This window comes from Diceros bicornis, chromosome 2 (genome assembly GCF_020826845.1).
Source record: "Diceros bicornis minor isolate mBicDic1 chromosome 2, mDicBic1.mat.cur, whole genome shotgun sequence".
Taxonomy (NCBI): domain Eukaryota; kingdom Metazoa; phylum Chordata; class Mammalia; order Perissodactyla; family Rhinocerotidae; genus Diceros; species Diceros bicornis.
The window spans coordinates 32,022,487-32,037,640 of NC_080741.1; the positions used below are offsets into that span (position 1 = coordinate 32,022,487).

A 15,154-nucleotide genomic window follows, 5' to 3' on the forward strand; every position below is an offset into this window, starting at 1 on the left:
CATAAGGAGATCAGAGAGTTCAGTTCATATCCAGAACTATCTCACCTCTTTAAAAAAGCTAGAAACACACAAATAAGCAAAGGAATTTCTAAATGTGAATTTAAAAAATGAAAAGAAACAAACAGGAATATTCCCAATTAGATTATGAGCTATTTGAGAAAAGGCAAGAGGCTGGACTTTGGATTCAATCCAGGCTCTATCATTTACTAGCTGTTTGACCTAAGGCAAGTTTTAACATCCACCAATCTCAGTTTCTTCATACACAAAAGGGGCTATGATATGAATAATTAAGTAACACTATGGTATGAATTATGCAACACTCCTAACAGTGCCTGCAAGCACTCACAGAATGTAAGCTGAACAAATGATGTTCACATGTAATTCCTCAGTTAACCAGAAGGAGACACTGCTCTAACTGGCTGGCACTAGCTATAAAAGCCATGCCTCATAAAGGTCAAAGGAGCAGGGAAACAGAGAAGACAAAAAATAACATTAAAAAAATTAACTAGTTTAAGAGCAAAGAAGATAGCACAAAATAGATTTGGCATCACTGTCGCTGATGTTTTCAAATAGGTCAATGTCTTATAGGAATTTTCATATCCCTCCCCTACTCTGCTCACTAAAAGTTGAGAGTGTGTAAGGAAGGCAAGGGAAGGAGGGAGGAGGAGAGGTATCCAGGGAAGGGGGAGAGTACACAGATTTGGGACGTAGGTGGGCAGAAGGAGGGAAGTTGTATTCTTGTTGCTTTTTAGTAACCACATTTTTCCACATAAATCAAGCAAATGCAGGATCACACTTACACGAAGCATGACTGCTAAAGACATCTACCTAGGTATGTTTAATTTTAATATCCTATTTGATTTTTTATTGAATATATTTGCCAATCTTTTGTGACTATTGTAATTACTTTTCAAATCCTATTTTATTCTAAGGTTTTAAAATATTTTCATTTTATGCTTTTCTTATCACAAACATGCCACTAAATAGCATCTGAGTGTGTACTAAAATTATATTTTAAAATAATTTGCAATAAAAATTATCAGACTTCAAAAAAGTTAATAAAAATGTAAAACATGAGGGATATATAAATATAAAAAATATTATATCCTACATCCAGGATTTGGTTAAAGAATACAGGCTCCGATATAATTGCCTGATTCAAATATTCAGATACAGTTGCCTAAGGACTAAACTTAAATTGGCCAATCCAATTCAAACAGAAGACCAAAAATACACACACTTGAGTTAATGTTATTTCAGTCAATAAGAATGACTGAATTTGATCAACTGTATATACGTCCATTGAGTGCTTTGTAACAAATAAGTAACAACCAAGTTAACCTCCACATGGCTAGTTGGATGGTTATAGCTAAATATACAGTGAGCATCACATTGTAAAAAATCATTTTCTTAGGCTCAGACATCTCTGCAAAAATACATTTTAATGTTACAGGGAAACAGAAACACTTACGAGTAGCTGGTCAGTTCATCTAAATTGTTGTGCATATTAAATGCATATATTTCTCCTAAATGAAAGAGCTTCTCCAAAGCCTCGTAGATGAATATGATGCAAATGAGTGCTGCAAAAGCCTCCTCTGTAAATCGAGTAATATAACACACAAGGCTGCTTGCATCTGTTGCAACCAAAACAATGCACAAGAAAGAAGTCCACAGACCAATACTGGTTCTTAGAGACAGATAGGAAAGGTGATAATCTCTGTTTAGAAAGAAAAATGTGGACATCATCAACACATACATGCAGAATAGCATTTGTACTTAAAATTTTCATAACAAGCAACAAGAACAGTATAAAAACATGAGATTCCTAAAAAGAGAGTAAATTACAGAATAACAAAATAATGACTGAAGAAAGCTCTGTGTTTTTCTGCTTCAACTGAAGACTAGCTTCTTATCAATAGATTTAATGCCTATATTTTACAGTGAAACTCTACTAGGCAATATTTCAAAAAACAAAAACTTCACTTTAGAAATCAGTTATGAGGAATAAATGACAGATACGAAGTCTATAGAACAACTGGATGGGACTCTCTGAAGCCCCAGTCACTCCAGTGTCAATACGGTCATCACACCCCCGGCCCCACTGTCACCACCATCACCACCACCATCTCCTCTACCACCAGTATCACCACAGCAAGTGACTTCATTTTTTAATTCAATTTAAAATAAGAAATTACTACCACAGAGTCTAAAACACTTCAGGTCATGGCATTCTCTATTAGTCTACACAGCGTGCCAGACTGGAATCAAAATCAGCTTGTTTAGTGAAGGAAAAATCAGAACAAGAGGAGTTAGATGAATCAAATATTTAATGGGATCAAGTTGTTTCAGGCTAAAATATCCAACTGCGTTTATCTCACAAAAAGAACAGTACTGGTGATGTCAGATTCCAAGTCTACTAGGCACAGTACTCTGCACTGATGTCCACATTGTGAACAACCCTGCCCGTGAAAACCGACACCTCACTCCAACTGCTGCAGTCCTCTCTCTGTTACAACAGTCCCACTCGGTAAAGGACGTTTTGGGCCTTGGAGAGCCACCTCTTCCTAAACTTCCTTTATAAGAACAATAAACCATCTAATAAACTATTCAGATTAACACCTTCCTACTGGGTTGAAATTTTCTAGCACAAAGGATTTTTATTGCCTCTCAAGTGATTTGCTTATCAGTATCAAATCCATTGATTTTACACTCAAGGTGATTGGGGTAGGGATGAGGGTAGGGGCCAGAGCAGGGTTGACCACACAGTAGCCCAAAAATATTGAGAAAATATATACATAGATCAGATTCTCTTTTTCAGCTTTAAATAGAATGCACTTTGAACTAATGTTAATAAACAATACACAGTGTAAACACATGTGACAAGTAGACAACTATTACGTACCTGCAGAATTTAAATAAAATTTTTTCAAACACTAAAACTGGACCTGTGCTCCCCAATATTGTTAGAGGTTGCCCAGCAAACAATGAATAGGCAATCCCAGTTAATGATGCTCCAAAAAGAGACTCTATTGCACTCTGTTTAAGGAAAAAAGAAATGAATAAAAGTAATACATCATAAACATATCTCTAACCTACTATAATACATGTAAAACATCTGGAAAATAAAAATACTACTCAAGTCCTTAAAAATATAAAGCAAATAAAACTTGGAGTCTCAAATTTAAATTTCAAATACAGAAAATTATAAATACATTTTAAATACATAGGGAAAATTGCTTTGTTTTTGCATATCAGAAGTGAACTTTTGCAATCAAACTTAAATCAAAACTCAATACTGTGGGAGGCAAGTAGGGAGAAGTAAATGGAGGAGAGAAAGGGGCTTCAACTTCATCTACAGATATTTTACTTCTTAAGCCTGTGGTGAGTACAAAGATGTATATATTCTTTTGAATATTTTTGTATGTCTGAAATAGTTCATTTAAAAAAATAGAAAACATATTAAATATTCGATATGGTATGCTACAAAAAAGACTCCTGCAAATAGATGAATAAGAAATATCGTTCTCAAATTGATTTCTAAAGAGCCATTTTCCACACATTTTAAAGAAATTAATCTCATGTGGCTTAACCAATAGATATCAAAAATGAAATGTTTAACATAAATAATATAGATGGAAAATCTCTTTTAAAAATTCACGGCAAGCATAAATGAGGATGATCTTATTAACATTAAAGTTTGGTAAAAAAAGATAAAATGAGAAAAATGAAAGATTCAGAGAAATTTTAAATCAAAGCTAGTAGGTCAATTTTGTACCACTATCAACATTATATTCTAACCGATGAGATTATTAGATGGTAAGGGGTATAGGCTATGCCACTAGACAGAGGAGAGGGATCAGAAAGAAAAGGAAAAAATAGTTTACCATTCACAAACATCAAGGTCAACCGGAATGCACTATCAAGAAAGGAAAAGCCCATTGTCGGTAAAGGCAAGGAAAAGAAGCTTGTGAGAAACAATCCTCCTGGAATGGGGAGGCAGCACAGCAGCAGGCAAAGAGCAGGGCTTCAGAACCAGATTTGAAGTGGAAGACTAGTTCCTACTACATGTTAAGCCATGGCCACATCTCAAACTTTTCGAGCCCAATCTTTCTCATTTTTAAATGAGGGTGACGATAGCCAGGAGAATTCAATGAAGCAGTGTTTGTGAAAACATGTAGCAAGCCTAGCATGTGGCATATAGAATTGCACTCAATAAATGGTAGCAGTTCTCATCACCAGCAATAACAGCATCTTCCAAAATGAAAGTCACAAAATAATAGTATGGAGTAAGAGTATTATTCAACCATTAGTATAAAATAGGATCAAACTCACATACAAACTTGACTTTTGGTAAAAGGAAGAAGTGTCCATATTAACAAAATATTTGTTAATTATATGAGATAAATTTGTTTTCCTGCTCATAGACAACAACAGCTTGTCCTAGAAGACACTGCTAAGCCATTATAAAATCCTTGGTTCAACTAGAATATGCATATTTAGCAATGAATTTAGGCAGAACTCAAGTCAAAGGGAAAAATGTCTAAATTGTATCTAGAGATAGAAAGCAAAAAATTATGAAAAGAAGCAAGAAGATGGCAAATAAAGAAATGCTAACAGGTGATAGAAGAGCACACAATTACGGTCTCCCTCCCCAGTGCTGTGTTGAAAAGCAGAAACGGCCACAGGAAAACCTTCCTTGCACCATTCTCCTTATTACCACATTTACTGGTTCTTTTACTCAGACCTTTTTTTTTCTAATTTTTAAACTGCTTCTGTGTTCACTCCCAAACTGAAACGTGTCTTTCCCTAAAGAAATCACAGCCCCACTACACAGCCCCTACCCTACATGCAGAAGTTTCCATTTTACCCATCAGAAGCCCTACCCTTATCTTCCCCATATACCTCTCCACTGCAGGGCACTGGACACTCCTTGCTAATCTTTCCTCCTCAACACCTCTATTTTGGTTTTTGCAAAATTACATCATCCTGATTCTTCTTTTAGACCTCTGATTGTGCCTGTGTCTAATTTGCTGGGGCTTTTTCCTCCTCATTCTCATCTCTCCTCCATTCCATAAATTTGAGTAACTTCCCACTTTTATCCTCTCCTTCTCTCCCTATAAATTATTTCCCTTGTTAACCTCATCTGTTCTCAGTTTCAACCCTCACTTGTATGTGAACCATTCTCAATCTCTCTATTTCCCCCTTATAACTCTACAAACTCTGGAACTGCCCTCTTAATGTCTCCATTTCTACTTGAAGTTCCAATAAAGCATCTGAAAACAAACATATCACCTCCATATCAGTTTCCTCCATAATACTCCTGATTTCTCTATTTCTATTACTTCAACTCCTACAGCTCTTCCTTTCTCTCCTGTGGCACAGCACACCATGACATAGTAACTACATATGTACCATCTTATTTTTTCTCTTAGGTTAGGATCCTTGAGGACCAAAGACACATGCTCGTCTTACACTTGTCTATATTCCTCCAGTGTCTAAAGCACTATCACATGCACATGGTATTAAATAGCAGGATGAGACGGGCAGGAGCAAAGTGACAGGCCAAGAGCAAAGAAGCAGCATTTCCATGACGGTAACAGGTAAGACATTTCCACAGGGACCAGCAGAGTTACATGTACAATTTGTGACAGCACATAAAGCAACCTACTAATATATACCTTTGATACAATGATTACAGAATAAGGTAAAAGAATCTAAATAATCAAAAATAAATTGAGTTAAAAGGAAATTTCAGTTGTCAGGTTTATCTCACCTTCAGCTCATGAAATACTTTAACTGAATAATTATCACTACTGAGATTTGGCTATTTTTTAACCTTTTATCTGTAAAAAATGAATTTTCTCCCAGAGTAAATATAATTAAACAAAATATACTTAAGAATTACAAATAATCTCATTTAAATGCCATTAAAATGTATATAAATGAAAAGAAGTCTTTCAAGATTTTACAGAGCACTAGATACTCTGTTCCATTACCATGCCTCCTGCAGGCCCTAATACAGTATTACCAAGGACAGAAAAACATAAAAACTTTCATTTTAGTCATATCAAAATAGGATGCAGTTTTCAGTTATACTTTCCAATTAAAGCTTTGGCTACTTTCACACAAATTTAGTAACAGCAAAATTAAATTAAACACCATTTCAAACTTCCATCATTCATCCACAATTACATTCTCTTCTTCCAAACAGTCTAGTACAGACCTACCCGCCAGGGCTGATGAGTTAATATTAATCATGTGGCTCTAACTGATCCTATGACGCCTTACAGGATAGAAAGTAGCCCCATTGATAAATTCCCCCACCCACAACCCACCCAGAATCAGTTCAATTGGTTTCCCCCCAGCCCCTCCCTCCACAAAGACAATACAAGCTTTTTACTCAATTTATAAAACCATTCATCCAGCAAGCCAGAACAAACTTTTTTCTTTTCTTTTTTTCTCTTTTTTTTTTTTTTGTTTACCTCAACTGTGCATCTTCTCCTGTTCAAATGGCTTCCCCATGTTTTCCATAGCAATTACCTTTGGGGGAAGTCTGCTTTGGGACAGGTTAATCATGCTGTGGGTAGACTCTTCAAATAAAAGTATGAATAGTGAGACAAATGTACACAGACACTTGCCTCTGAAGAGCTAAGAGCCTGGCCACTACCAATCTTTGTACTCACTATTCTGCCTTCTGTAGCTTCTCCAAGCAGCCCTCCAAAAGTGATTACAGGAGACATACAGGCACAGTATAGGAAAAGAATCGAGGCCAGGCACTGCAGACTTAATGCATCCTTGAAGTCACTCAAGAAAAAAGGTGCTTTCCTTTTGATGTCAAGTATCAAACCACCAAAAAGCCTAAATAGGTGAGATGAAACTCGTCAAACTGTACACTAGAGGATTCTAGCTAGTTCAAACTAAAACTATGGGCTACATAAAATGGCTGGTGCCTAAAGTTTTGTTAACAAAAATTAATATCCTATTTAAATCATGGTATAATAAATTATAGAAGATACACTCATTTAATCCACTGATAGAGGAAAGGTAGATCCCATTATGTTAAAAGAGACATAAACATCTGTATTTTATGGACTATATACTCAAAAGACTGCAGGCAAATGATTTTATATGAGTAAATGTAATTTCAGACACAAATGTGCAAGAAAATGTATAATAAAAATAAACCCTAACAACCCATTCATGAAAATGTGCATAAGCAATTCTATTAATTCTTATCTACATTATAAATCTTAAAAGCAAGTGTCAGAAATACCAGGAAGGCAATTATAATATAAATCATTAAGTCCCCAAATACTCTTTCACATAAATATATATATGCTGTGCTTAGAAACACTCAATAGTAAACTACATAATTTTAATTACTTTTAAAATTAGTACTTCAATCACATAAATATTACTGGTCCAAAAAAAAACCTAAAAACCCCTTCGGTGTATGCAATTTACTGTATATGTAGTCAAACTACTGTGCATATTAATAAAACTAAGAGGTTTTTATTTAGTAAATTTAAAATCTGTATTTGCACATCAAAGCCTTATCATTTCAAGGTTTTTTTAAATCAGACATTTGGATACATCTAACTTGAAAGCATTCCACTAAAATATAAGCTCTGTGAGGGACAGGGACTTTTCCTCGTTCACTGCCATTATCTCCAGTGTAACTCATAAAATATATAATCAATCAAATCCCTACTGTAGAAAATACACCAAAAAAATTAATCTTATGCTTTCAAATGTTGTTTCAAGCTTTACTACTCTGTCTTTAAAGTTAATATTGAAATAAATCCTAAACACACATTGACAAGTGAAAGTTATCCTATAAATAATCCTACGGTAAAGGGAATCAAGTTGCAATTAAAAAGATGCCAAAGATAATCTAGAAAATAAAACTACATCATCAAATCAATAATTATTATTTAACAGCTAATGTGAGGCTCTCGCGTCACCGTGAGATCAATGGGCGCCTGACTAGTTACTTCCCAGTGATTAACCCCATCTCAGTTTGAAGTCTGAAGAAGTAATAATAATAACAGCTAATATTAAACCAGCTCCTTTTGCATGGGGATGGAGTCTTATTCTTTATTACATTTACAGAGACTAATATAGTAGTCAATGAATTAATTGTTGAGTTTAAGCTTCTCTAACGTTTATATTCATGGTGCCAGTTGTTATTTATTTTTCTTCTATATAGTACTCTTTAGGCATGTCATCAATATCCCTAATAGTGTGTCTGTATAAGATATCCTGGTTTTTAAACAAATATTTAAGATTCAAGAGCTTTTAGTTCCACAGAGACCACCAGTGGACAAAACAGGATCAACATCCACGTGCTCTTCTACAGTATGGAAATGCCCTAACATTTCTCTACTTTTACAAAATATTTTAAGACAATGTTTGCACCTGGAAATATTTATCTTCTTGATTCCAAAAATTAACTTCTTCAACCATTTTTCTAACTAGGTTTCCAAAGATCATTACCATGGTTTAATTATGCTTATGTGTCTAATTTTACATTATCTCATGATATAATGCTCATTCAAGAGTTTTAAATCTATGCACACACACAAAAAACATTGGTTATAATTCCTCTCTGTTCCCATAATTCTCTAACTTCATATGGAGATTTGTAATAGGACTCCACACTTTTTTCAAGAACCTTCTGTATAGGCAATGTAAGTTAACCTACTATGTAACTGCAATATTCTTAACATATGGTACATAATATTTTCATTTTAAATTAAAGCTTGGTATATAGAACCCAAGTATATACTTGTAAATTATTTTAAAATGTATATTAATTTTCCTTAACATCATATATCTATACAATAACGTACATTTTTTAAAATACTAGACAAGATTAGGTTCCAAATACTTGCAAAGAAAAAGACTCTTTATGCCTTTTTCATCAAATCAAACCCTAGTCCCAAAAAGATACCCACATTGTGTCAGTATTTGTACCCACCGTCCAGTCCTCTGTAGCTCAGGCCCAGCATGATGAGCAGCCTCTTTAGGAGTCTCACTAGAGCTGGGGGCAGATCCATTGGGAAATACAGGAATCTTTCTCTTTTCCTGCATTTCACAAAAAAACACATTTTCAAAATTCTGTTTTAAGAAAGCTGAGATGGCATCCTCAACGAGAGGGAACATGAGATCTCATTCTGATTATGTATCTAATCAGTGCTCCTAGAAACAACGCTTCCTAATGTAAACTTCCACTTTAAATAAACCGCACTTTAGAACAGAATCTAATATTTGTCTCCATTAATATTTTAAATTTATGATTGGCTTTTTCTATTCTATACCCTAATATCAAATATAGTAGAAAAGATATTCATACACACCATTCCAAATTACTACCCAACAACAGGAACATAAATATCCAATAAAGCATCTCTGCAACAAGAATTTTTTAAATATTGCTCATGTTACCTACTGAAAAATATACTTTACAGTAAGAAAAAAGTACATGCCATTTTTCTTTTACTAAAATACTTCCATTAAGATATAAGGAGCACAAGAGTTCACACATTTTCATAAAAATCAATTTCCCATTAAATTTTATGACAAATTCAAGAGTACTATTTTCATGAATAAGGACCTCCTCTCTCACTTGAAGAGAAAAGAGGGAGGTTTTAATTTGTTACCTCCAGAGGTCAGAGGTTGCGGGGCCTAAAAGAACTTGTGAGTGAGAGAGGAGACAGAAAGAGAAAGGGAGAGGGAGGGGAAAAGAGAGAAACACGGGATGGGGGGGCGTTCATCCCAGGAGGTCCCCTGAGTCAAAGGCTCTGGCCACAGTACAGACTTACACTACCTGGTTTCTATGTTCGATATTTATAGAGTAGCAAGACTTACCAATAATCATAAGATCACTATTGTAAAATGTAAAAATTAAAACTAACTTATATCTTAGATCAAAAGGGAAAGAGAAAACAAAATTATAGAATTCCTAGAAAACAAACATAATGAAAAATACTACATATCACAATCTATGGGATATAGCAAAAGTATCACTTGAGAAAATTAAGCACTTATATTAAGAAAAAATGAAAGAATAAAAATAAATGTATTAAGAATCTAAGTCAGGAAATGTGAAAACAAAAATCTTTCCTGAAGGAAAATGAAAGGAATGAAATAAAACAGCTAAAAGCAGAAATTGAGTTAGAAAACAAAACACATTTTTAAAAAAGAACTGAAATAAATTTTAAAAGCTGCTCTATTTTAAAACTATAATAAACCATTAGCTAATACACAAAAGATGACAAGGGGGCAACTTCACACACTGAAAGAAATTTTATACATATATATATACACACAAAGAGAGAGAGAGAGAGAGACTACACTGTACAACCCTATACAAGTAAATTAAAAACCTTGATGAAACGGGTAATATACTAAGAAAACATAATTTCCCAAAATTGACACCAGAAAAGAGGAAAATAGGCAATTTTCTAGAAAAATATAATTTACCAAAACTGACCCCCCAAAAAATAGAAAGCTTACACAAACCAATTTCCACAGAAGAAATAAGCAAGTTGTTGAAGTCTACCATGCAACAAAAGATTCAAGCTCAGAAAATTTTACAAAGGAATTTTCTTCAACTTTTAAAACTAAATTATTCCAAGCCATTTAAAGTTTTAAGAACATAGAAAAAGGAAAACTTACAGATTTGCTTTTATAAAATAGCATAACAATGATACCAAAACATGAAGACTGAACAAAAATCTACAGACCAATCTACTTACAAACAGAGATACAAACAACTTAAATAAAATAGTAGACACAGACCACCAGCACTTTAAAGCCCAAGCTCGGTTTATTCCAACAGTGCAGCAGTGTTTTCATATTAAAGAATCTATTGATATAATTTCCCATAATTGATAAATAAAATTTATATGATCATCTCCAGAGATGTTAGAAAGCCCTTTGACAAAATTCAACATAAACTTATAGTAAAAATTTCAATATAAAACAGAAATTAAGGTACTTTCTTAACAAGATAAAATGTGTATTTTGGCCCCAGTGTCAGTAACTTCAGGAGAAAAACACTGGAGACACTGACTACAGTTAGGAACAAATTAAGAAAAGCCCATTTAAAGTCAACTACTACTTACCACTATTAGAGATTTTAGTCAATACAATTACACAACAGAAAACATATGAGAGGTATGAGAATTAGAAAAGAAGGGATAAAATTATCGCTTACTGCAGATGATATGACTGAAAAACTACTACATACAATAAAAGAATTAGGAAAGGTAGCAGAATTTAAAAGAAATATACAATACCAATAGCTTTCACATATATAAAAGCAACAAATGGACAATATAATGGAACAAAGACCTCATTTACAATAGAAAAAATAAAGATAAAACACTTAAGAATACACTCACCAAGAAGTGTGTAAAGCTTAGATTCTAAAGGAGAACTTTATAATATTCCTTAAGGACACAAAAACTGACTTGAAATAGGAAAATAACCGGGGAAAGATACACCATATTCTTGAATAGATTCAACATTATAAAGATGTCAATTTTCCCTCAGTTCATTTAAAATTTAACTGCCACCACAAATTTTTAAAATATCAGTTTTTATTTCCATAAATAGAAAGCTGGTTTTAAAGCTTACACAGGAAAATAAATATGCAAAGATAACCAACAAAATTCAGAAAAACAAGAGTAAGAGAGGGATCAAGAATGAATCTAGACTTACTGGATATTAAAATACACCAAAAAGCCTCACAAATTAAAGTGTGGAACTGGTCCATGAATAGACAGACCAACGAAAAAGAAATTTCAGAAACAGACTTGAATGCATATGGAAATTTAGTAAACGACAAAGGCAACATCACCAATAAATGGGAGTAATGCTTAACTTTTTAATAAATTGGGACAATCAGGCAGTAATTTAGAAAAAAGACAAAGTTGGATGCACACTCCACATAATACACAATGATAAACTCCAAAGGATCAAAGAAGGATTTAAATGTTAAAAGAAAAAAAGGTGGTAGAGGGCAATGAACAAAAAATATTCAGAAATATTCAACCTCACTAATTACAGAAATGCAAATTAAACCACATTAAAATACCTGACATAATAAGATAAAGATACCTATCAGACTGACAAATATCAAAAGTTTGACAACACTGTGTTTATGAGGCTGTAGGGAAATAGGCACTCTCATTCGTCAATGTAGGAGTCCAAAAGAGTTGAACCCGGTAAAAGGAGATTCTGGTAATATCTACTAAAATTATAAATAAATCTCCATGTGAGCCAGCAATCCTATTTCTGGGAATCTATCCTACAGATAAACCTGCACAAGACTAATATGGCATACGAATCCTATGATATGGTTTGTAATAGCAAAAGACTGAAAACCACCTGAGCCCAGAAACAGGATAAACTATGGTATATCCATAAATAGAATACAACAAAGCTGTGAGAAAAAGAATAAGGACTATTTCTATGATTTCTTATGATCAGATCTCCAGGGTATACTGTTATGAAAAAAGCAAGGTGCAGAACAGTACATATAGTATGTTAACTTTTGGTAAGACAGAGGAAGAAACAAGACTAAATGTTCACATTTCCTTGTACTCAATAAAAACCAGAAGGATAAATAAAAAACAAATAACAAATAGTAACCCATAGAAGGTGGGTATAGGGGTAAGAAAGTAAAGGGGACAAGGTAGGGCTACAACTTCTCTGAGTGTACTCTTTATATAGTTTTGACTTTTGAAAATGTATAAACTTTTCAAAAAATCTTTAATTAAAAAAAGAAAGTAACTCAAAGAAGAGTTGTGTGGATTCTTACCTGAGAAGGAACACTTTTTGGTGGCTCTATGCGTATAGAAGGATCCCACTCTCCTGGAGGCAGGACAGTTACTTGATCTAAAAATTCATCAATTCCAGACAGGAGGTCATTTCTGTCTTTTGCTTTATAAGCCACATCATGAAAAATCTAAAGGAAAAAAACATACTGAGTAAAAGGATTTTAAAGTTGAAAGAAAATTCTACACATAGTAAATCCACTTTTCATGTCATAAATAAGTCTACAATAAAGATAATTACCCAAACTCTTATCCCAGGCAGGTCTCCACCCTACCCTGGGTAACTAGTATAAAAAATAACCCACTACTTGTATTACTGGATGAATTAACAATAACAAACAACAAAAGAAAACAGTGATGTGTTAAGCCAGAATAATCTTAAAAAAGAGAAAATTTTACATGGGAAATATTCAGTAATTCATTACAGAATAAAATAATACTGTAGTATGTCATTCCACTTCTATGATATTTTAATATCATTTACCCTAAAGGAATAATCGTGGATATGCAAAGGATTTTACTTAAATAATTAATTTATTTAACCACTTGTATTTACTGAGTGCCTACTATTTGCTAGGCACAATTCTAAGCACTGTGAATAGCGCAGTGGACACAGATTAGGAAAGGTCCCTCTACTCAAGAACTTAGAGGAAAACAAAGTGAAACAAGTAATTACATAAACACATATTGCAGGTAATAATAAATGTGCTGATAAAAATAAAGCAGGGTAAAGGAAGGGAAGCTGATGAGGAAGAACAGGGTGGCCAAGGAAGGTCTCTTAGAGGAGGTAACACTGTAGGAGAAATCTGAATGAAATGAGGGATGATGCAAAGGGAGCGGTGGGGGTGGGGTGGAAGCGCACTCAGACAAAGAGAACAGCAACTGTAAATGTCCAGAGACAGAAATCAGCATAACCATCTGAGGAACAAAAGGAAAGCTAATGTGGCCAGAGCAAAATGGGGGAGGGGGGGTGAATAGTAGAGGGATTTAAGTTTCAAGAAGTATGCAGAAGCTAGATCAGGCAGACTCTATTAAGACAATGGTAAGAGTTTAAATTTAAACATATATATGTAACAGGATGTCACTGACACATCTGGATCAAGGAAATCTGCATCTTATTCAAATCCGCTGTTACTGATAGTATAGAAGAAAATACCATAAGAGAAAGACCCACAAAATCCACTTTAATCGCCAAAGAAAAGAAGGTAAAAGAGTCTAAGCCAGAGTGGCAATGGAGATGGAAAGGAGACGGCAGATTAAATGCAAAATATATTGAAGTAAAATCAATAGGACGTGGTGACTAACTGGTTGAGATTGGACAGAGAAAGGTGGTCAGGTTCAAATATGAAGGGTTTCAGATACCTTAGGGACACATGGCAGAGATGTCCAGCACCTGATTACAAAGCTCTCTCTGAAAGAGAGACAAATGTCCTGATTAATATAGGCCATGGTCAAAGATGAGGTCCACAAACAGAAGAGGGAAATCACAGAGAAAAAGGGGAAAAGGAGAAAAGACAAAGTCCTGAGGAAAACCAAAAGAAACGATATCCTGAAATCCAGAATGGAGAAAAGTTCAAAATTTCATGAAGGTAGTCAATAATTTCAAATGTGGGGGGAAAAAAAAGACCAAAAAGTATCTCCCCTGAACCTGACAGAAAGATCTTGAGGACCTTACCAAAGGCAAACAGTTGAAGAATGACTATGAGATAAAATAGTACAGACAAGCAAGGGCAATTTTCTACACTTCCCTATGAAAGAAAGGAGAAGGACAATTTAATATATATTATATGCTTCATAATCAGTGTCCACTTCAAAAGGATTTGAAATTCCACTTCAAAAGAATTTTATACATTATATGCTTCATTATCAGTGTCCATTTCAAAGGGTATTTAATTACCTCATCAGTCATGAGAGTGGCTATTGATCTTCCAATTTCATGGTACTGTGGTGCCTTGCCTGCTGGACCCAATAACAGAAACAAAAACCTAAAGAAACATTAAAATATGTAGATTTAAACATAAACGACAAACATACATAAATCTAGGCAATCATAAAGAAATCATTCAAATGTAAACACAGAAACAGCACTCAGACCTATTTTCCATCCCCCCTCACCAATCACTGAAAAAAAGATGGCAACTCCATTCAGACTAAAACAGACCACAAAACTACGAAAGGCACATTCACAATTAACTTTCTACCAAGTTACTACTGCCCGTCTTCCTCAGGGTAAAACAATAATTAAGGAATCGAGTGTTTTACATTAAAAGTTCCCATCATCTATATCCTTCTGAATTTAAATAATTTTT

General features: G+C 34.1%; 1 protein-coding gene across 8 annotated transcripts in view; it reads right to left on the reverse strand.

The window, feature by feature from the left end:
- Nucleotides 1–15,154, reverse strand: part of SLC4A7 (solute carrier family 4 member 7) — a 119,101-nt gene that overhangs the window by 28,116 nt on the left and 75,831 nt on the right. For all 8 annotated transcript variants that reach the window (XM_058554088.1, XM_058554080.1, XM_058554043.1 and 5 more), the window contains 6 exons: nt 14,743–14,830; nt 12,830–12,976; nt 8,981–9,087; nt 6,684–6,858; nt 2,903–3,036; nt 1,472–1,717 (listed from right to left, as the gene is read on the reverse strand). In XM_058554088.1, the coding sequence (XP_058410071.1) occupies nt 1,472–1,717; nt 2,903–3,036; nt 6,684–6,858; nt 8,981–9,087; nt 12,830–12,976; nt 14,743–14,830 (897 nt within the window). The remainder of the gene's footprint in view (nt 1–1,471; nt 1,718–2,902; nt 3,037–6,683; nt 6,859–8,980; nt 9,088–12,829; nt 12,977–14,742; nt 14,831–15,154) is intronic.